At 35.3% G+C, this 23,713-nt stretch overlaps 1 protein-coding gene across 1 annotated transcript in view; it reads left to right on the top strand.

Annotated features, from left to right (window-relative positions):
- Positions 1-18,377, top strand: part of LOC110453838 — a 30,877-nt gene extending 12,500 nt beyond the window's left edge. Inside the window, exons 6-24 of the mRNA XM_021503009.1 lie at positions 641-826; positions 1,284-1,505; positions 4,053-4,172; positions 4,668-4,829; positions 5,660-5,767; positions 6,176-6,400; positions 7,423-7,542; positions 8,677-8,841; positions 9,371-9,492; positions 9,752-9,911; positions 10,292-10,365; positions 10,869-11,022; positions 11,908-12,077; positions 13,323-13,434; positions 14,011-14,209; positions 14,726-14,795; positions 15,463-15,647; positions 16,127-16,277; positions 17,131-18,377. Of these exons, the coding sequence (XP_021358684.1) occupies positions 641-826; positions 1,284-1,505; positions 4,053-4,172; positions 4,668-4,829; positions 5,660-5,767; positions 6,176-6,400; positions 7,423-7,542; positions 8,677-8,841; positions 9,371-9,492; positions 9,752-9,911; positions 10,292-10,365; positions 10,869-11,022; positions 11,908-12,077; positions 13,323-13,434; positions 14,011-14,209; positions 14,726-14,795; positions 15,463-15,647; positions 16,127-16,277; positions 17,131-17,373 (2,948 nt within the window). The 3' untranslated portion in view covers positions 17,374-18,377. The remainder of the gene's footprint in view (positions 1-640; positions 827-1,283; positions 1,506-4,052; positions 4,173-4,667; positions 4,830-5,659; positions 5,768-6,175; positions 6,401-7,422; positions 7,543-8,676; positions 8,842-9,370; positions 9,493-9,751; positions 9,912-10,291; positions 10,366-10,868; positions 11,023-11,907; positions 12,078-13,322; positions 13,435-14,010; positions 14,210-14,725; positions 14,796-15,462; positions 15,648-16,126; positions 16,278-17,130) is intronic.
- The last annotated feature ends 5,336 nt before the right edge of the window (positions 18,378-23,713 follow it).

The following is a 23,713-nucleotide window of genomic DNA, read 5'->3' on the forward strand; positions in this document are numbered from 1 at the left end:
TTAAAGACTTTGGTATGTCTCGGCCAGGGGACAGAACCCAAAGCCTTCCTCACAGGGGCGAACGCTCAACAAATGGCCAAAAGTGAGGCATTGTCAAGGGAGACATTAGGAAGAAGAAAGTTATTTAGAAAGGAGAGAAGAGATAAGGTCCCAAATTTAGTCGCCTCTTACGATCATGCAATTGGGGGCAGCAGGTACAATTCTTAGGCCCTACCTGCAGGGGGTGAGAGTTGAATGAAGTTTAACTGGAAATTGTTCCTGACACACTTTGAATTGACGCTTGTCTTGCCGTTTCAGTAAATAACTGATTCACTGATTTCGGGTTTAATAGTAATTTCTTGTCAAAAACTTTAATATGACAATCAAGAAGGCACTGGCTTTAGATTTATATTGCACTATAGAGCTATTATCGCCTTTGTTTTTATATTAAACGTGCAGCTCATCCAGGCGCTACGGAGGGCAAATTTTACCAACTAGCTTTAGATTTATATTGCACTATAGAACTATTACCGCCTTTTTTTATATATTAAACGTGCAGCCCATCCATGCGCTACGGAGGGCAAATTTTACCAAATGGCTTTAGATTTATATTGCACTATAGAGCTATTATCGCCTTTGTTTTTTTATATTAAACGTGCAGCTCACCCAGGCGCTACGGAGGGCAAATGCAGTCACGGGGGAGTGAACGACCACGGAAGGAACACTGCGGCAACTGGTGGGATCAACAAGGAAACTCCTGATTGGAATTGGTCCCCACATGCACATCTGCATAACATATCCGGTCAGACAGCGGTCAGAGCGACGGAAGCATTCTTCATGGACGCAAGTATGCGATGTTTGCTAATTCTTTTTCTAAAGCAAAGACATCTGTCTCTCTCCTTCTGCTTATTTAATATAATTATTCTATTTGTTTCATTTCTTTTGTTGTTTTCTTGAGATAAAAACAAACTAATCAGATATGATTTATGATTATGTGCGCGAAACCGCGCATGTCGTTAGCTGTTCCTCAGTTGCTGTTCCGGCTGATGATATGCCCTCGGTAATCACAAATGGGATATTTTGCATTGGAGGGAAAACATCAGTCCTAATTGCATTTTGATATAATAAACGAAAACATAAACAATAACCTGTGTCGCCGACAAAGATATCGTGGTTTACTATCGCGCGCCATTCATTTTGTTATGAATGTATTGCTTAAATAATCATATTCTTGAATGTTCGCTGATATCTGGTTTTACAGGTCAAATGCGATGTCATTTATACATTTTTGTTTGTTTTTAAAGCATCAGGTTTACTAAGAGGTATTGACCATGCAAAGGTGAAGGAAATATTTAAATTGAAGAAGAAAGCAACACACGTCTCAATGGGATTTGTTATCGATGTCACCGGATCAATGGCTAACGATATCAGGTCGGTGAAAGATTCGATGATTGGCAAGGTGTCCGCAGCTATCGGGACTGACAACGAACCAACCAAATATGTTTTGTCAACTTTCAACGACCCTGGTAGGTTCATTTTTAACCAGCAATCGCCATGTGGTGGGATCTTCAAATCGCCGTTTGTCCGTGGTATATCCGACGTTAAATCAATCTTGTTGGCGCTATTGCTAAAAATAAATAGTCAACAGAGCCAACGGAAACACTACTTGTAGGTTTCCCATGTTCCATAATTGTGCGTTTTATATTTTGAGAGAGAAAGGAAAACTGGGGTGGCCGATAGGCTGCCATTTTTAATCAGAAGATCACCGTTTGTAGAGTAAGAAATTAAAGTTACTCAAAGTATCCAAGTAAAAAGACATATGACCAAATATGTTCTACACTAACAATGTACGTATTAAATGTGTCGCAAGGTTTCAAGAACGACTGGTCCCTTTGTCAAGCAATGGCAAGCTATGATGGCATTTGCGTCACGTTTAGATAGTTTGACAGTCGACCTTTAAACATTGCGACACGTTTAATTCGTACATTGTTTGTTTAGAAAGTAAAACTTTGATATCACATATTGCCAAACTGATGAATCTTATTGAAGAAAAACATTTATAAGAATGGTTTTGGGTTTACTTTTTTTAATGTCCTATCGACAGCTAGGGTCATTTAAGGACGTCCCTAAATGTGTGTTGTGTATGTGTACTTCCGTGTGCAGGAGCAAGGGTATGTTGGTGTATTTGCCTCCTTGTGTAGCGCAGATCTGATGCCGAAGATATAGTGCTGCCTCACTGAAATACCATGTCTATAGTACCAAGTACAGCATTCCACCCAGTCACATTATGCTAACAACGGGTGAACCAGTTGTTGCCTTTCCCCAACATTTTGAACGTTTAGCAGGGAATAACAATTACCATGTTTAAGGACTTTTGGTATGTCCCGGCCTGGGCATAGAACCTATTGCCTTTCCCACGTTCAACATTTAAGTCAAAAGTGAGGTATTGTTAAGGAAGGCGCTAGAAAACGGAAAGAAAATTGGAAGAGGAGAGAAACTTAAAGATCCAAAATATTGCAATGGGAGCAGCAAATTAAAATTAGGTCGCCTTTGTGCCCCCAAGTGGAGGGCACAAAAGCATATCCCCAATTTACAGGAATATGCCATATTAGTCACCTCTAATGATATTCTTTTCTTGATCCCCAACCTGTTGGGGTGAGATAGGAAAAGATGAAACTAACATAGAACTGATGATTATCGTACAATGTAGGGTCAATACGACGATGGTGTTATTTCCTCACATAACTTTATACCATTTTATTTTGCTGTATATATTGAGGATACAAATATTTTGTCATATTATGCGTTTGTTAAAGGGCTGGTTCAGACTGTAGAAAACCCATATTGTGGTGATAGAATTTGCTTTTTTTTCTGTTTGGTTTTTGTTGTGGTTAAACGTCCTTGTAACAACGAAGGTGTTACGAAAACGAGTGCCTAATGAGCCATCACCGCAATAAAAGAGTAGGTTGTAGAGAAAAGAAATACTTTGTTGGAAATGATCCGCTACAATGGTGAATTTGTAAACAGTTGTTTTAATTGTTATTACTCCAGGGTCAGGGTTGATCATTATTATACAATTAACAAACCTTTATGGATTAGCTTCAATATAACAATCATACTTGCTTTGAACACTATAATACATATTTGAATGAATCATTTAACAAACTAGTTTTGCATTCCTGTTAGATATAGACTTTGAATTTGATTGATAGTTTCAATCCGTTTAAATCATATTGTTAACTACCATAGAATTTTGTTGAACCGAAAACAGAAACAAGTAGGAATTTTCAAGTATTACTTGGTAAGTCATATTGGGCCTGACAACAGTAGTAACAGACACTTAAAAAACAGAATTCACCAAAAGGAAACTGAAAGGTCAAAGGTTTAAATAAAAAAATGGTTGTTGTGTTTGGATTTAACGTCCTCGCCACAGCCAGTGTCATATGATGACGGGTGTCTTTGGTGACACCGCCTGAAACAAAACAAAAAGTATTTAGAAAAGAAAGGAGATGGAAGGTAGGAAATGAAAAAGATCGTAAGTGTTGCAATTAGGGCAGCTTATCAATTTTGATCTCTTTTATGTTACCTCCGTAGAAGACACAGGAGTTGTGTGGTAGGACGCCGGGTTCGTGACCGAAGGGTCACGGTACGGCAATGTGTTGCATCTTTGAAGAAGATACTTAACTCCGCTTGTTCATGTATACTCAGCTGTAAATTAATACGTGGTTGGACAGTGCTAGAAGTGTAGATATCTACGACGACATAGCAGCACCGGCTGTATGGTCCTCAGGGAGTTGAGAAGGATATTGGCTGGTTGCAAAGGCCATATAACAACGGAAAAATAATTTGTGAACCGCTTTGAGACGACCTACGAACTAGATTGTGATTAAGCGGTATAGAAGAACCTCGAATTATTATTATTATAATTAAAGGAAAAACCCTGAATCTGCGGGGGCCGACATAAGTCGTCATTTACGATACACATGCAGTGGGATGTATACAATGGCCATCGCAAATAAAACCAATATCAAGGTTACACTGCCTTCAGTTACAATGGCACATGTATCTTTCAGGAAGCCTGACCACAGTTGCCGCAACAGCGGATGGAAAAGAGATGATACGATGGATAGAGAATTTGACTGTGGATGGAGGAGATGACTGTCCAGAATATGCAATCTCCGGACTACTGGCTGGTATGTTTAAACACATCAAAACGCTTATTCTGATATTTCATGATTTCAGATTACTTAGTTTCTACGTCATTAAATCACATTTTTGCAGGTATTAATTGCATTATGATTGTTCCTCAACTTTCAATGCAACAATTTGTTTTAATACGATGCATATCTATAACAGATTATTATCAAGTGGTTACTTATATCAACGTCTGGTGCACAATGTTCGGTTAAAAATTATTATACCCCACGCAACGAAGAATTGCATTACCCTGTCTGTCTGTCGTCCGAAGTAAAGTGTCTGGAAAACTCCATCTTCATTAATTTCCAGATTAACAAATAACATATCAGCTTTGTAGTCTCATTTAATGATATATTGAATGATGCAATCGTTATACTGAAATGTATATTCACCTAGGTATATCCCTGTGATTATATTTTAATTCATATAAGATATTGCTTTTATATAAAAGACTATTTTCTACAACATTTTCTCTGTCATATTTTTTCCAGCTATTGATGCGTGTGTTCCAAATTCAGTTATCTACCTTGCCAGCGATGCAGATGCTAAAGATGAAAATATGACTAACATCGCAATACAAAGGGCGAATGCAAAACATATCAAACTGGAGTTTATTTTGACCGGAAGTTGTGGTTTAAGTCGACGTCGCAGAGGTAAAATTAAACAAAAACGAAAATAGAATACCAAAATGTCAACAAAACCATAATTCGAATTCAGATCTATTAAACACGGGGAAAATATGATAAAATGGAAGATTTACATGGATACCCCTGAAAAGGTAAAGGGAAATACGATTAGTTGTTCCGGAAGGGTGAGCGTCATTTCCTTTAACGATGACACCCAACATGTAAATCTAAGTCGACTCCAAATAATATTGCATCTTGACATCGAAGCGCGGATAGTAGCAACAAAACTACAAGGTACTCGCGCATGACTAAAATATCACAATACATAATCAATCGAAAGAGAAGACCAACACTGAACCCCCTCATTTTTCTCATCTTCGGTAGATGAGAATTGAACATCAACTAAATTGCAGCACGTGGTTAATCTTCCTTTTTCATATATCATTAATGTTGCTCTTTTCCATGTTTATCCCATTGTCAGAATGACACCGTGAGGTACTTTTTGGCAGATTATGACGATCTTTGTCAGTGAGATGGCCTTTCAGTGACACATTTGCAACAGATAGTCTTGATTTTACCTGATCTATGACGACGATTTTTCTTAATCCGAGTCCTGTCTATCATCAAATTCTTCTTATTTGTAACATTCCACCCTTGCTACCCCATCCTAAAATATGACATATACGATCAAGAGTTAATTCGTTTCTTTGATTTCCTTCTGTATTGTCGTAGTAATTATCGTCTGTATTGCTGAATTGACCTCGGTCTTTGGACATGTAACTAGATATGTACTAAATAAAAAACTCAATCCCAATTATTCGACAATTTGTTTTTTTGAATTTTAATATTCGTTTCAGAAATACAACTACGACAAAAGAGAGGTCTCTCAGCCTTTAAAAATCTTGCTGCAGGCACCGGAGGGAGTGTGTATCACATCGACCATAGTGAAGTTACCGCAGACACTGGTGATTTGCACTCTTTGATGACAAAAAGGAAAACCGGCGTTAAAAAAAAACGGAAAAAAAGTTGTTAATTAATACTTGTTTTCCAAACAAACTTAAAATGTATATATTTGTTTATATTATTGTGGAGACGGGCTTAGACAACCACGTCTCTAGCTAGAAGTTTGTTTTAGCATTACGGTTATTGTCTTTCAGTGATGTTCATGTTTCTTCCGTTAGTATATAAGAAAGTCATCCATATATAGGTAATTGTCTACTATAAAGACAGGGTTTGACAATTCTATTTATTTCGGACCGAAAAGTATAACAGAATGAATATTTTCCTTTGGTACGACCGGACAAATGAATACGTATTTATAGGTCTTATTCAAGGTCATTGATTCACAATATATTTTTGTTTTGTATTTAAAGCATCGGGTTCGCTTAGAGATATTGATCAAGCAACTGAGAAGAACATATTCAAATTGAAGAAAATTGCAAGGCGACAAGTATCTTTCGGATATGTCATCGACGTTTCAGCATATATGGCTGATGATATCAGGAGAATAAAGGATGCATTAATCACCAAAGTGTCTACAGTTATAGGGACTGTCAACGAACCAACCAACTATGTATTGTCGACTTTCAGCGATCCTGGTGGGTTTTCGTTTTATTATAAGATTATACGAAATCAACATAGTACATAGTATCAGTCTCGAGTTCAAACATTCGTCACCAACGTTTTTCACTGATTCGCAAATACACTAGACCACGTTTTGTTATTTTTTTTTGTTAAAAAATCTTATATATATTTTTTTTTTTTATCTTTTCTTGCGTTTTTGAAATTTTGTTGTTTCAATGCCTATAACATACCGCGGTAATAATGCTGTAGTCATTTGTTATGGAACCAATTTAAATCGGAGCCATAAACTGTAAGGTGTTAAACTGTAAAACGATTGTGTTTAAGGCGATCACAACAAAACTGAATTCGAAGCCAAGAGGGCCAATATTACTCATATTAAGATCCATTCGTATGTGTATAATTATGTTTATAGTACAATTGTTATCGCATCCTCCCAAAACACACACGCATACACTACACGCATTCATCTTGCACACAGGGAAGGCCGTCCTTAAATGACCATAGCTGTTGGAAGGACGTTAAACAAAACAAAACCAAACTAAACTTATAGTGTTATGATCTAGATTATTGTGATGTATGTCAAGCGACTAAATTACGAGGAATAGAACAACAGACGAGGAGTAATCGTGATAGCAAATTAGTTTTGGTTTCTTCATGCCATGGAAGCATTTATATGGTTACATAATAGGAATATAAAATAGTTATAATGCAAGGACTATGAAACGCTCTGTTTTATTCGTCGTCTATAAATCACGACTCGGGGCCTGATTGGATTAAAGAATTAGGTTCGTAAAACCTGTCTACCATTATAGCCCATGCTAACTTAGGAGCCTAAGTTGTAGTCAACGTTTAACTTTTAAAGGTTTATTTAAGAAAATGAACCAGAGTGCTGAATTTTATAACATATCAAAGGTTCATTTTGAAGCAATCTATCCATATTATTTCATTGTCAAGTAACAGGACACTTCAAAGAATAAAGTTGACCTCATGACAGGTAGTTTGAGCTTGAGATGAATTTTACCACAACATCTTTCAGCAAACCTCACCAAAGTTGTCACTACAACAGATGGAAATGAGATGGTACGGATGGTATCTCAACTGACTCCGGAAGGGGGAGGAGACTGTCCAGACTATGTCATGTCCGGAATACAGGCTGGTCTGTTAACACTGAAATTATTAATGCTTAATTTGTGTATTGTCTATCAACAGAAATGGATAACTATTAAACATTTCTATAAATTGTAGCAACATTTAAGATCAGCAAGGCAATGTCTTGTAAGGCAATGCGGATTCCCCAAACGGTAACGATTTCTTCATATAAGTTAAATTGTGCCTTCCAGTTCCAATAATAATAATGAATTCATCTCCTTATGAAAAAAAATGTTCATCAAAAATAGTCACTGAATCTGCCTTATATGTAGCTGACCTATATGTTACGTACAACATGTAGTTAATTGAGGGATTGGTCAAGCGGAACACCACCCACTCACTGATCAATATTGCAGGTACAGGTAACAGCGGCGTATAAATGGTGCAAACATATAGACTTAAGAACTATTGCAAACCCAAAAAACGTTCACACCGCGGTTAGTTTGAAGAGCCACAGCGCGAATATTTCAGCATTTATATCATGTTAAAATCAATTTGCATCTTGGAAAATCAGCTAGTTTGCGTTTGTTTTTGTCATGATTTTTTATTACATTTTTAGATATAATTTATGATTGAAAGTGACAAAATAATCAATAATCATATTTGTTTATCTCAGTTTTTCAACGTAACGTTGCCCCCTGCAGTCTGCAGAAAATGTAGGCCTGCTTACTCCCAAACATGTTATTGTAAGAGGTTACAAAATGCATAATCAGATGTTTTCTTGAGTATCCGCTGGAGAGAATAATATGGTTAGCTGCCCCCATCGGAACGCTGTGGATACGTTCTTTCTTTTGACGTTTCTCTCTTTTGTTTGTGATCATTCTTAAAGCATGCAAGGACGATAAACTCCAAATAATTTTATCAATTGTAAGAGGACGAGTACTTACTGAGCCACCCCCAACATACGTATAGGGAAATGAGAAAGGAAACAATAGATTCTACGACAATGTTGCAATTTGGGTAGCATATCTTTTTTGGTTATCTCGGTGAAACAGACAAAAAACTCCCAAATATGCAGGGTAACACATGTTGGTTGCCTCTTACGAAACGCAGATGTTAAGCAGATCTATATACCCAAACACGGGTAGAGGTATGTTGTTTTGATTTGAATTTATTATATTTCTGCTTGATTTTTTTCCAGCTATTAAGGCATGTTATCCATACTCAATTATCTACGTTGCCACGGATGGCGATGCCAAAGATGAAAATATGACCGATATTGTAATACGCGAGGCGATTGCAAAACACATCCGAGTGGAATTAGTTCTGACAGCAACCTGTAGTAGTTCAGGTCAACGTCGCAGAGGTAAATATAATGATCTATTATATCACATTTCAATATTACTCGTAAAAGACTACCACTATACGTTAGTATAATTATGTTTAATATAAATTATTTGACATTAATGCAGATTAAAACTGACATATCCCTCATTAGCTGCAAGTTACATATTTTTGTTACCTATTCATACTCATTGTTTTCCTGTTGTCAGAACAATGTGACCGGGTGGGGGGATTTTGTGCCAGTTTTTGACCAACTGTATTAGCGAGACGGCATTTGAATATGTCATCGTCTAGATTTTTGAGTTGAGTTGAGCTATTGCGGCGATTATGTTTTGCAAGTCTCCTAAAACGTGAACACTAACTCCCTAACCCTTAACCAAAGATGATTTTTAAGAGTCAAAGTTCCTCATTTCCTAGTAAATAGATATATTGATTGCTGAATTGACTTTAAACTGATAGTCGTCTATTGACTTATATCTAGGTTGGTACAGAATATGGTTTTGATATATAAGATGTCATATTTATTTATCTTTCCCCCCCTTTAATATCAGAAATGCAGATGCGACATAAAAGAGGTCTCTCAGCCTTCGAAAGTCTTGCTGCAGGCACCGGAGGGAGTGTGTATCACATAGACCATAGTGAGGTTACCGCAGTTCTCGATCACGTCCTGGAAGTAAGTTTTTTCGAGGATATGTTCGAATAATAAACAACGTTCTTTTGATATTTGTTGGCTTGAAGTTTTACGTGCTCGCAACAGCTAAGGTCAAGGGAAACATCGCCTTAATGACTGAGCTGTACGCAAGAAAGTTAAAGACGGATATCAAGTATTCAGAGTTTGGCAGCATATTTTGTTTTCTTCAGTGTGCCGTAATGTGCTCTTTCCGTGTTGAATACAACCTCTTGCTAAACGTAATACCAATCGTTATTTTCAGAAAGATTTTCCATCCTCTGAAGCAATCATCGACTACTTTGTCCAGACAACGTCAGATAACGACACGATGGATGTCACAGTAGACAGTGAGGCAGCCGTCCTCGTCATCACAATCACAGGACCATACAGCTTATCGCAAGCGGCTCTGTCATTTCCAAATGGTGAACGTACTATCTTGTTTTATAATTATTTAAACGGATTCATTGTTTTAATTTTACAATTTCTAATATTTGGTACATACATCTAGCGATATAACGTTCAGGTTTATGTTTTATTCGGTTTAAAGTCATATTAGCGGTTACGTATAGTGTACCGTACGCGTTCATGTGTGTACGTGTGCTGGGGCGGTATATTGGTTATTTCCCTCCTTGTGACAGCAATTATCTGATGACGATGTTATAGTGCTACCTGACTAAAATACCATGCCGACAGCACCAATCACAGCATTCCGCCCGATCACATAATACTTTGTACCATGTCTGATATTTTTCCTAATGTTATTACGCTGTAATATTTGTTTTTTTTCTTCTTCTTACCTTAGGGACAATGCAAGCATTCCCGACGAAACTAGCTACGCAATACTACTCAAGTCACACAATAACTATGTCAATACAGGTACGAGTAGGATTAAGGCTTGCACACATTCCACAACGTTTGGTTTTTTAACAATATAAACAGTTTGTTCCTGCAATTTTTTTTATATGAAATACGTCCGACATGATGATGTTAATTGAGAAACGTGCTGCTGTCTACAAGTGAGAGTATGTGTGTATTGACTGTTTGATGTTTTATACATCTTTGTTTTCGTTAGAGGCAGATTTCTGCGCGAAACTATTCCATTCTCGTATGTTCATAGAAAATAACAAAAAAAATGTTATGAAACCTTTACTTATTTATGTTATTTGTATTAAGGATAACGCTTGAGAGAATATATATTGTTAAGTACACGCGAAATAAACTTGAGCTCTTGAATTATCAAATTCGACTTTTGTAATTATTTTATAAGAAGTGTGTTAGCAACCAGTTTAATATTTAGACAAAATTCACTCGTATACACCTTGTGCATGTGTTTTTGTATCACATATTCATATTTGAATATTACCACTAATTATTTCCAGAGACCTTCTCCTGGAATTTGGAAATTGACCCGGATTAAGAACAGTTCCTGGAAAGTTAATGTTACCGCCTCCACATACATGGATATCGACAGCCAACTGAAGGAAACAGATGAATATGGAATATCTTATGTGGTGGATCGTAACCCTATTATGGGTATGTTATATTGTATTTGTTTTCTGTAACTTTTCAAAATAATGTTTTCATATGTAACAAGTCTAATGCAGGTCAAATAAAACTAGATGTATCATTAAACAAAAGTAAAGGTTACACAGCAGGGGACCATGCGGCGCTGAGAACAGATGCAGGGAAATATTATGTAACTACAAATGTATCAATATTATATAATATATAAATATTTTGAATACCGCTCCCTGCAATCAAAGTATTGGCCGTATACAGGAATCATCCTGTCCGTCCGTCCGTCCCCCCATCCATGTTCCCTGTAAACGTAACTCTTCCTATTCTGAGTTTTAGATACAGTGAAGTACACAACATGTAGATGTTCATGAAAAAAAGGAATTTGCGATTCGACTTTTTTATGTTATGGCCTTGAAACTTTAAATTTCTGTTACAGAAATCTTGCGACCACACCTCCTCCTAAGCTTCCTTAACTTTTATTTCGTAACTTGGCAAATTGAATCTGCATGATATGTAGATGTGTATAAAGAAAGGAATTTGGAATTTATGTATTAACCTAGAGTTATTATATTTACAACTCTAAATTTCTAAACCAAAAAACCCTGTCAGCGCAACTCCTTTTTATCTATTTGTTTGATTTAGTTTTTGTAACTTGGCATATTAAAACTATATCATAGGTGGATATGCTTGAAGGGATGTTTTTTTTATCTTCTTTGGCTAGTTTTCCTTGAGTAATGACCCTTAAAACTATAATTTCTTTTGTAACTTAGCATAAAAAACTGTATCATATGAAGAAATGTTTTTTTTATCTTCTTTGGCTTGTTATGCGGTAGATATATAAATATAATTGTAACTGTTTAATAAAAATATATATATGGAAATGGTGTTCAAATATCACAGGTAAAAACTACACTCTAGAAGTCCTTGCCTATAACCTGAACGCGACGTCGACGTCCTTCTCTCTGCATCTTTTAGACGAACAGGGCACTGACTTATTTAGCCGGCCCGTGCATATCACATTCGGTTCTTCGAAAATAACTGGATATATATCTATAACGATTCCATCGAAGGTAAGTGAAAAGAAACAACTGAATGGTCAGATAAAACCTACCTCAAGTTATCCATGAATTAATGATTTTATCACTAGAACGCGCCTCTATTTCTGAAATACATGCGTGATTGTGTTTATTTGTGATGATTGCAGGGTATGTTTATGTAGAGCACAGGTGGAGGCATCGCCTAAAACAAATTATTTTTCATGTGTAATCTACTCTCACGCGTGTGAACTAATGCTAAATCTGTCCATTATGATGCGTAATCTAACTGTTTCACATGTAAGAAAATAATGCTGAATCTGTTCATGTGTTGGTTATAATGATACTTTGTAACAATACATCTGATACATATGATGCTGATGATATTGATGATGATGATGATTGGTAATTGATGATGATGGGGATGATTGGTAATTGATGATGATGGGGATGATTGGTAATTGATGATGGTGGTGATGATTGGTAATTGATGATGATGGGGATGATTGGTAATTGATGATGATGGGGATGATTGGTAATTGATGATGATGGGGATGATACTTTGGTGATTGACGATAATGATGATTTTGATGATGATGATGATGATGATGATGATGATGATATTGAGTGTAATCTTGTTTTATCATACTTAAGAAATAATGATGAATCCGACCATGACATAATGCTGAATCAATCTATGAATATTGCTGAATCTGTCCATAAAGTAATGCTGAATCTGTCCATGAAATAATGCTGAATCTGTCCGTGAAATAATGCTTAATCTGTCCATGTGTAATCTACTCTCTCTGTCATGTTTTATTTGATTGATGTTATTTTGTTTGACCTCTTGTTACACACTTTGTGTGTCAGAGCTTAATAAATAATAAAAAAATCTTGAAATCTTGATTCCTAAAACAATTTGTCGAGAAGTGGAAAACACAATGCTTAGGTCTCCAGGTAGCAATAAATCGGCAACCGATCAGATTTAGTCACCTCAATGTCCCCAGTGTATACATGGGATTTATAGAGTGTCCTTCTTATTCATCGCATGAACAGTATGAGACATGCCTAAAGGAATAGATATACATGTCGTAGCAGGAGCATAGAAATGTATGGCTAGACTTTGAATCGAATGTGAAACCCTCCCAACTCTAGACTAATTCTTTAACCAATAGAAATTCCTGGATGCAAACGATCGACCAAGTCAATTTCCGATACACATGTAAATGAAATTTAACAGAAAATGATGATGGCTTTACAGATAATCTATTTCTGTTTCAGAATTTCTACGTGCAGCTAAGCGGTATCGATCAAAATGGCTTCAACTTCAAAAGAATGTCTAGAAAATTGATAAAACCTGTGGGCGTGGACTTATTCGTACAACCAATATTCGGTAAGAATATTACCTTTTTAAACTTTGACCGCTAGAGTTATTATATTCCCTTGTCGACTGTATCATTTTGTGATTTGAGGTACACTTAAACAATATTACAACCCTTTAGCAATGCAATAAAGGAACCCAAACCAGAGTGGCTATTCTTTAGTTGCCAAACACGAGAGTTGCCGAGGCATTTTATAAAGGTATAAATCCGGTGCTGCTATTTCGGCGCTCACAGCTAGCATTAAATCATCCCATCATTGCCTTACCACGTACTCATTTACAACTGAGTAGTCTGGAACAAGTAGAGTAAAGTGACCTGTTCAAAGATACATCACAGTGCCGTGAGGTCACTCGAACCCTTCGGTCACAAGCTGGGCGTCCTACCACTAGACAGACGTGCCTTAATTAAGACCTCAGAGAATACATAATTCGCTAGATTATTTTACTTATATAATCATTTTATTTTCCATCTGTACTCTATAAATATAAATAATATAATATATTAAATACATTTTCTAATAATTGAACACTAATGGTTTTAATTCATTTTGAATTATACATATATATACATGTATATATTGCTAATAGGGAACCTTGACGTTGGGATTGCACAGAACATTACGTATACTCTGAGTAACCTGGGCGCCACCACACAGACCTATACCGTCAGTATCGACGATGACAAAAGCAGACTTCAGAGTCCAACATCTCGACAGCACACATTGCTTGCTGGAAATTCTACAGGTGGACGTTTCCAGATGACGAGTTCCGTTGAATTGGAATATGTGTTAGTATTAGTCAAAAATGGTATTTCTAAATATGTCATTTTAAAAACTAACGAATTATATTTTTATTTCTTTCCTTTTTCACTCTCTGGTATGCTCTATCCCTACAATTAGTGTGTTAATAGCATAAATCAGTTACATATCTGAGAATTTGGTTTATATGACGAACATTGGCAATAATACACATTCATATTTCATAAAGTCAACATTACAGTTGTCAGAAATGATCATTCAAACAGGCGACATTTTCTTTGCAAGAAACAATTACAGAAAAGTTTAAGTTAAATAAGTCGAATAAGAGGCACTCTTACATTCGTCTTTCCATAGCTGCCCAATATATGTCATCAAATATATATCGAGATAAACTGATGTTAAAGATATGTCGAATTGAAAATAAATTAGCAATGTAAAAACAAAGGACGAAAACTCTGATTTATTAACATGATGTCAACGTATTTATATTATTGCACATACGTAAATGTATCATATATTGTAATACAAATACATTTGACTTGTAGAACATACACTGTGAGTGTAAAACTGCCTGGCTCTACAACTGCCCTCCAATCTTCAACATCTACAGCCATGGTATGTTCCGTGTATATTGCAATCATTACCTATAATCCGACTCGTTTTTTGTTCAAGACCCAACAATGCAATAAGGTTACACTGTTCATAAAATGCTAAAAGAAACCTGATGAAAGTACGAATAAAGGAAGGATTTACGCGAATGCGCTTAAGAAAACGAGAGGGAAATATGACGTGACCCAGAGATCATAAAACTGTTTTGAGTCTAAAATTGACTTTGCCAATCACAAATAAAGTAATGAAAGGTGACTTCTTCCTGATTGGCTAAGCAAAAACTGTTAAAGTCTAAGAATTTCTTATGATCCTGGGACCAGATGTTTCGGAATAAACCATCCAAAGTGTTTAAATGCAACACAGAACGCTTTCAAGCAACCTTCTCTATTCTGTTGAATTATTTCTATTTTTATGCCGAACTACCTACGAACAATGCTGCATTACATGTATCACTAGTCTTTGTATCTCAAACATAAGTTCGGCTAACACTTTTGAAAAATCCGTTAAGTGGCCTTTTCGTACAGATGGTCTCTAAATGCAGGTCCAGTAAACATAAAAGTAACATAAATGCGGAAATTTAAAAGTGGTCTTTTTAGATAGTCTCTTAATCAGGTGTTATAGTAAAGGAGGAGATTAATTTAATAATTGTGTTTATTATTATGCCTTTTTGCAGTTTGCTGGAGCCGTCTGTTCATCCTTCGTGGCTAAGAAGTGCAGACAAGCTTACACCGGCACTAACTGCTCGCTGTATGCATGGGCTGCTACAGCCGTGTTTTCATTCGATGTTTCGACATACGTCAACGTCGCAAACGTTTCGATGACCATCGACTCAAAAGATAGAAAACGTTTACATGTGAGGTAAAGTGAGGATATTCATGTTTAATGTTTTTGGATTTTTAAGTGATAATCGTTCTGAAATTGTTAACGAAGAGTATTAATTTTCCAAATTTGTCTTAAATTCAATTTCAAAATAATCTTAATTTAGATTGATGTTAACAATTAAATCGTTTGACTTGTATATATTCAAAAATATTAAAATCTAAAACTAGAACTGCATGAATAGGGATTCTAAATGACCATCGACTACCAGAAATATAACAAGTATTTGTGTATTCTTCGATATTTCGTAAACAATGCACTGGATAATTGATATGTCTCAAACAATATATCGAACATTGTTTAAACTGCCCGTTAAGGTAATCAGCTAAAACCCAATCGGCCCTACTTAACTATTTTACCGTTTTTCTGACCATATAATCATTGCACATGTATGTTTTAACGTTTAAGTTTTAACCCTGATAGTTTTACGCCGCATGAAAACAATTGGTGTGTTGTAGTGGGACTTGCTGTCAAGACAACTTCACTGTCAATGCTAAACCGTCAGCCGGAAGTGGATGTAATACTTCTCAGCGCGTAATCGCATTAGACCAAGAAGCGGATGTTGTTGATGAGATTACAGACCAAGGATCTGGCGAAACAAATCACAATGTTGGTGATATTCAAATTTTGTTTAACAGAAAAAAGCATTTCAATAGTATTTCATTTCACCCGAGTTAACCATTTTCATCGGTTCTTTTTTTCTGATTTCAAATCTCAACAATAGAAAAAATGCCCATTTTTTTAAACGTCAAAAAGGACATTTTTTTAGCCCACATTCAACTGATGATGGTTGGCTGTTCCAAATGCCATTCTCCGCTCTTGAACCTATGCATTCAAATTAATACTTTCTCATATAGTAACTGGATGGATCTGTCTTAAATTTCATATCATCTTGGACCAGAGTTGTCCATGGGTTTTTTCGAGACTGATCGCAAAATGTAAGGTAGCCGTCTGGCAGTCATGATGAATTCTAAGTGCAGGTTTATTATTGTTATTTTTTGAAAAGCACCGCAGATATCCCTCTCCAATTGCATTTGTAGGTTCCCCTTCAACCGTAGTTGTGCGTTTGTTTCAAATAATCGGATTAACAAGACTGATGCAAAATTATGACCGATATTTCTAGTACTAGTACTAGACTTATCTTTCTCGATTTGTACCGTTGTACCGCACATATAGTTGTGTATGTGACATTTTGAGATTGGCTTGGAAAACAAGATGGCTGCGTTAACTGTTAAATTAAAACTCTGAACGGATACTCTGAAACAAAGCTGTATGACGTTTTGTAGAGAAAATATCTAATATCTATAAAACGAATGAAAATCTTAGTATGATGGGCACTAAATCAATCAAGGATTTCTTGTCACTACCTTTTGACGTTTATAGATATAACACTTAATTTTTCGGATTTTTTCTTTTGATCGTTCAATAACGTAGACACGTATTGTTTCTATCGTTTTAACAGGAAACTGAACCACGCAAAAGTCCAACTCGGACCTCAGGTTCTAACACTTGGCTTATTGTTGGCGTCGTGATCGGATCTGCAGCTGTCATCGTGGTCATTGCCACTGGAGCAATTAAATTGATAGCTAATGTTGGGAAGAAAAGAAAATCAAAGATCAACGATTCCCTGGAGCAAAACGACTATCCTACACGTCAGGATAATGCTAACAAACCACAGTTCAATCAAAATGCACTGGATTATTAAAATGTTCAAATAAATCAAAATGATTAGTTTGCGGAAAATGTATCTTGCTTGGTTTTGCGTCTGAGGTTGACAAAACATATATATACTATATACTTGACAATATTATATAAATATGTGCGACTTCCTAAAATATTGTACACTTGTATCTCCATCAGCCGACATTATATAATAATGTACAACTTCCTAAAATATTGTGTTTTTACGGGTGTTTCCATCAATAGATATTAAACGTCGCATTTGAAGCAGAAAACAAGATCGCAAAAAAATCAACTTCGGGCGTATATACAGATAAGCAATAACAGTTCATAATAACGAGATATTAGATTTTAGGAAAAAATGTAGAATTAATTGTATTGTGGCGTGTTGATTTTTTGTGTTTATATGCTGTATTAATAGCTAGAACTTGTAGCGATATAACATGTTTTCTGTAAGTGGGATCAATACCAATATTAATTGTATATAATTAAACATTGACATACTATTTAAATAGAATTAAATCTGCTCTAAATAAACTATCCCTTTATTGGTGATATGCTAGGTACATGTACTTCGGATTGTGTGCTAAGGAGCTCCCTTTGAGCATTTATATTTTGTAGCAAAACTATTTTTGTTCTTTACGGAAAAACATATCAGTATCAATTCTATACAATATGATAATGAAATACTTTTAGAGAAAAATTGAAATTGATTTTTTTTTCTGGATGAATTTTCTACGTAACTGATGTTTTGGCTTATTATATTATGCTGGCTGTTATGGCGGCAGTTTAATCAGTTGTAATTATTGTTTAATCAACGAGAGCTATACCAAAAGCAGTTCTACATTAAGAAGCTATGACGCACGACGGAGGTTGACTTTTATTTGTAACAATGAGACCAACTTTTGTGATTGTTGTGACAAAGAAATTAGTACTTTGCTTTTTTATATGTTGGTTTTAAGCTATTAAATTACGTCGCAGTAGTACATGTACATGTTTTGTGAATGATTATTGAAATAAAAGTGACTTTGATGATAAGACTTTCTCATATCTCTGTGTATAAAAGATAATCGTGTCCAATGTTGAAAACCAACGATGAATACGTGAGTCAGTGACTTGCACTTTTATGACGTTACAATAAGATGACTGCATTTTATTATGACGTCGCAATTGAAAACGAATCGAAACGTCGGTTGACTGACTGGTAATGTTGACATCGGTAAGTGACACCGCCTCAGGAAGGAACATTAGAACTGTTTATGAGCTTCACCTAAAGGTCTTACAGAAATATTTGCTATTTCTAGTGTTGTAGTTGCATTGCCTACGTCCCGGTTTACCAAAATGTAAGTTGAAAGTTACGGGGGAAACGGTCAATTGTGTTATACTGCTATTCTAACCCCATCTGCATAACATGGCACAGACTCGATTCTGACCCAAATTCGGGTAGTAGAACAATATCCAACATTCCTACATATGATATACTACACACTGTTATGTCTGTGAACACTTTTATGTCTGTGATCATATTTTTAACTGTTATGGTTTAACGGCGTTATGGGCTTAAACATTTATAGTAAAAAAATACAGAACCTTTTTAAAATTGAAACGGAAATGTTGATGCAATTATTATTTTGATTAAATGTAAATAGTTTCTGGTTAAAAAATATTGTTTTTAATTGTGAAAAACAAAAAATGTTCCGGTGTTCAGTCAAATATTGAAATAAGATTCATGACCATTTGATACAATTTCGGCGTGTGTCGTTCCAAAGAAAACAACTAACATCTATCGTTCAGAGGCGCTATACTCTCGTCAAATAGTTTGGTGAGAGTTACGTTTTCTTTGTGTGTGGAGACAAGGTTTTGTGTCCTCGTGCCAGCTTATATCAAATGGCGGACATACATAATAGGCAACCAAGAGTCACTTAACAATGTCATTGAATCATTTGGGCATCCGCGTAAATTTCCCCCGCGCGTATAGTTTCGTCGATTGTGTAAGGAACGACTAAATAGCACTCACCTGTTTGATCCCACTTGATTATGAGATCAGCTGGTATAACACACACATACACAAGAATACAGTTCACCTTTATTTTCATCTGTCCAATGACCAGTCGGTACGCATACGTAAGATGTACTCAGTAGCTGATAGAAGTTTTAGCTGTACACATTTTGTAAGGTAAGGGAGATAACTATGCAGAGTAAACGTCAGTCTACCGCGACCGCGTAAATTACCCCCGCGCGTATAGTTTTGACCTTCAAATCGCGTAATTTTCACCCAGCGTAAATAACCACGTTTACAGTATACGAAGGACACACTGTCCTATGATAATTTATATGCATCAACATACTGCGTGCCTGACATGTGCACAACAAATCCAACTGTTAATGAGACGTTTGACAAAAAAAACAACACCTTATAGCCTAAATTCATTATGTCGCTTTTGACAAAAGGGATATAGACAGTTAGCATTATTTTTAACACTCAGAAAACCTAAGACTAAAACTTTCTTTTTTATTGAACATTATTTTTAATTCTACATTAACACCAAATGTAGGCTCATATTAACACCTTTATAGTTTGGTGAGCTTAGTCATGTGTGACCTGCGTTGGTGACATGAATTGATAAGAAGGATGATATAACGCATATTTTTGTTACATTGTCAGAATGCAGATCTATTATATTCAAATGCGAACGAGACTCTCATTTACCCGAGACCTCGGGCTGACAGACACTCACTCACATATGACCTCAAATTAATGCAGGAAATGCGGAAGTTTTTTGCATTTGTTTAGGGTTTTACACTCTCGCAAAAGCCAATGTTACGTGAAGAGGGGTAGATACCGCCGAAAGGAAAGGCTAGGTAAGTGAGAAAACAAAGATATAGGTCCTACGTGTTACAATAGGGCTGCAGATCTTCAGTACCTTCAAGATACAAGTTATAAACTATTAGAACGAACAAAATATGCACAATCTCATTGACATAAATTCATGGCAAATAAGTCGACAATTTCTAATAAATTTAATTGCAACATATTTTTTCTCTCAAAGATGCAATTGTAAAGTGAAAATGGTCTTAACTCTCTTTCGGATCAAGAAAATATTAAACTTTTACCAAATTTGTTGTGAAATGTTAACATCCTCTGTTACATTAAGATGATTGCAATACAAATAATATAAAAATGTCACATCAACTGTGTTGCTAAATTGCCTTCTTGAATTGAAGATATTTACTTCAGTTGCTTTTTTTCTTTTTAACTAATCTCAACAACATTATGTACAATGTGTTTAATTTTCACAAGCTATAAATGTGAACACTCTTGTTTTCAAACAACACATATGAAAAACTTTCATTTTGAGTCGTATTCAAATACAAATTGAAGGATATGCCCATTTATGCAGCTTGAATTAAAAAAAAAAAACCCACTAGAAATCGCTTACAAACTGGTTAAAATAGTTTCTTTCTTTCTGCTTAAAATGTAAATTTTAAGATATCCTGACTCAATCATTAAGTGAAGAAGGTCATATCATGTCACATGTAATTTGTGTTGTGAAACATTGACTGAACAACATCAATATGTATTTTTTCTTTCATCAAATTTCGGAACATTATTTTCTGATCTTACAGTTATGTTACATTCCTCACACAAGTGACGACCTCCGACCTTTACTGAAGATTGCTACAATTGTCCCAAATACAACTTTAATTGTATAGCTGAAAAAACGTCTAAGTGCAGAAAATGTTCAATTGAATGGACTTATTAAGAAGCCTGGCATTCTTTTCATTATGAAATTATTTTATTTCTATAAATTACCAAATACATTCTCTAAATATTAAATGAGGTAAATCAGTTGGATGAACAGTGACGATAAATGTCCGTCGTCACTTTTATATAGGCAATCCTCTAATGATATAGGCTGAAACAATGAACTCAATGCTTTCCAAATATACTACCGATTCGGGCACGCTTTGGTAGGTGAAACAGACAGTGTCTCATCTATGTAGTATATATGTGTCTGTTTTATTTATAATGTTGTTTGACAATTTAGCTTCTTCATTTGGAAAAAAAGCAATTTTACGGCAAAATAATCTAGTAGTCGTAATAACTCCGCACAATTATAGCGTTTTAATGTTCAGAATTATCAATTTCGCCATTCTTCAGTGTTCAATCAGAATTTTATAAAATAAGATTTTTACCATTAATGTTTGGACACCTTTGCCAATATATCTCGCTAGAAATGTGGCATTTCCAGTCATGAAAAGAAGGGTAAAGAAAATGCTTTTGAACACTTAGTCATGCAATTTCAGATTACAAGTTACAGAAATACCATTATTTCTGCTCCCTTATATTATCCAGACACCTAGAAATAGCATGTATGTCTTCATACTGTCCGCTCCAATAGATTGACAGTGGATTATCTGTTACATAAAATTTGTTATTATATATAACGGGAACATGGAAACCCTATCACGGGAATTCGCTTCATTGTACTTACTCTTCGGCTGTCAGTTACCTGTAACTCTCACCAATACTTATATTAATATATAACGAAACACTCCTCTAATAACACAGCAAAAGTATATTTTTTCTACATACGAGTGGTATTATAGTATAGTTTATTGCAAACAGTAAGGCTATTGCGAGGAGAGCACATTTAAAAAATACACTGTAGTGATGAAAATAAATGTGAAATGCTGCAGAACAGACACATTAACTCGTGTCTTAACTTCATTTGTAATGAAAGGCTACACTTAAAGATATAAATAACTGTTTGAACTAGTTTTTTCATTTGATTTTGATGATGAGAATGTATGTAATTTTGATGTGTTTGAGTATATGATTAATCTGCATACAATATTAAATTCGATTGGTTCAGTTTGGTTTAATTTTGTTTAACGTCCTATTGACAGCTAAGGTCATTTAAGGACGTCCCTCTATGTGTATGAATATGCGTGCCCTGTTACAATTTGAAATTGAGATTGTGTCTGAGCTTCAATGCAATGTTAATATAATATGGAAATAATATACAGTAACTCTATATTTTAATAGTTAAGTCTAAAAGGCAGTTTATGGGGGCGGATGATGTCAATGGTAATACCATTTCTGAAATATGGACCTTAACATGTAACATCCTGTTTGTTACGTGTAGACTGCAGAGCAAAACAAACACTTGCAGTTTACAGGGCTAAAACTGTGTAGTTATGACACCATCAATCCAGTTAGATAGGGGCAGTATAATGTTTGTCATTTATCATTTCCACACGAGCTTAACGTATGGGTATCATACATTTAAAAATCAGAAGTATGGGACTAAGTTAATTTTGGGTTAAATTCCCTTGCAACGTCGCCTGTAATAAAGCTTTGCTAGTAATATAGTCGACTGAATAAATACTCTTGTAAATTATTTGATGCACCAATGATGTTTCGAGTTAGTGGTAACGACAAAAAGTATGTTTTTTATATCACTTTAAATAGTATTAAAAAAACTTACGAAAAACTATAAAAAAAATATGACAAAAAACATTATTTCAATTTTCATAAATATTACAAATAAGTTGCATAATAAAAAGAATGAATTAACTTTAAAAAATAAAAAGAGGAATAAGTCGAAATAATAAGAAAATACTATAACTGTGATTTTGTCTTTGTCAAGCAGACAAGGCATTTAAAAATTTGGTCGCGAAAACAAGCACTATTAGGTTGACATTGATGGCATGTCATAAAGGTAGTATACCTGTCCTCGTGACAGATAAATTGCTTTCAATTTAATCTACCCCAGATAAACAGCTCGCTACTAACGTTCGCCCTAGCTAGGTAGATAACGGATTCTGTCCATAAGCCGGAATTTATTAAAATCCCTAAAATTGTAGTTGGTTTTCCAATAAACGTTAAGCATTTTTGATAATGGCAACTGGTTATCCGTTGTAAGTTTTCTCTGACCGGGCGGAATACTTTACCGTGTGGCTTATGCTTCCAATATACTTAATCACATGTACACATGGAGGCACGTACATAGCTGTACATTAATCAATCTGAACTACAAATCACACCTAGGTATTTAATTTCAACTCGTCATTCAATGTGAATCTTTTTTTTTTCACCGAGTTTATGCTATTTTGTACGGAGTCAGAGTTTACAAAGGTAAATAATCAAGTTTGTTAATATAGAGTTTAAGCGTCTAATAAACAACTATAGTCAATTCAGGACGTGCAGAAGCAAAGTCTATTGTGAGGTCGCATAATCATTGCTTTTTCGGTTTGGTTTGGTTTCATTTTGTTTAATGTCTTAATAACAGCTAAAGTCATTTCAGGACTTGCATCCATGTGTGTTGTGTATGCGTGCATGTGTTTGTGTTGGTGGCAAG

The sequence above is a fragment of the Mizuhopecten yessoensis genome, unplaced genomic scaffold (assembly GCF_002113885.1).
Source record: "Mizuhopecten yessoensis strain PY_sf001 unplaced genomic scaffold, ASM211388v2 scaffold7521, whole genome shotgun sequence".
Taxonomy (NCBI): Eukaryota; Metazoa; Mollusca; class Bivalvia; order Pectinida; family Pectinidae; genus Mizuhopecten; species Mizuhopecten yessoensis.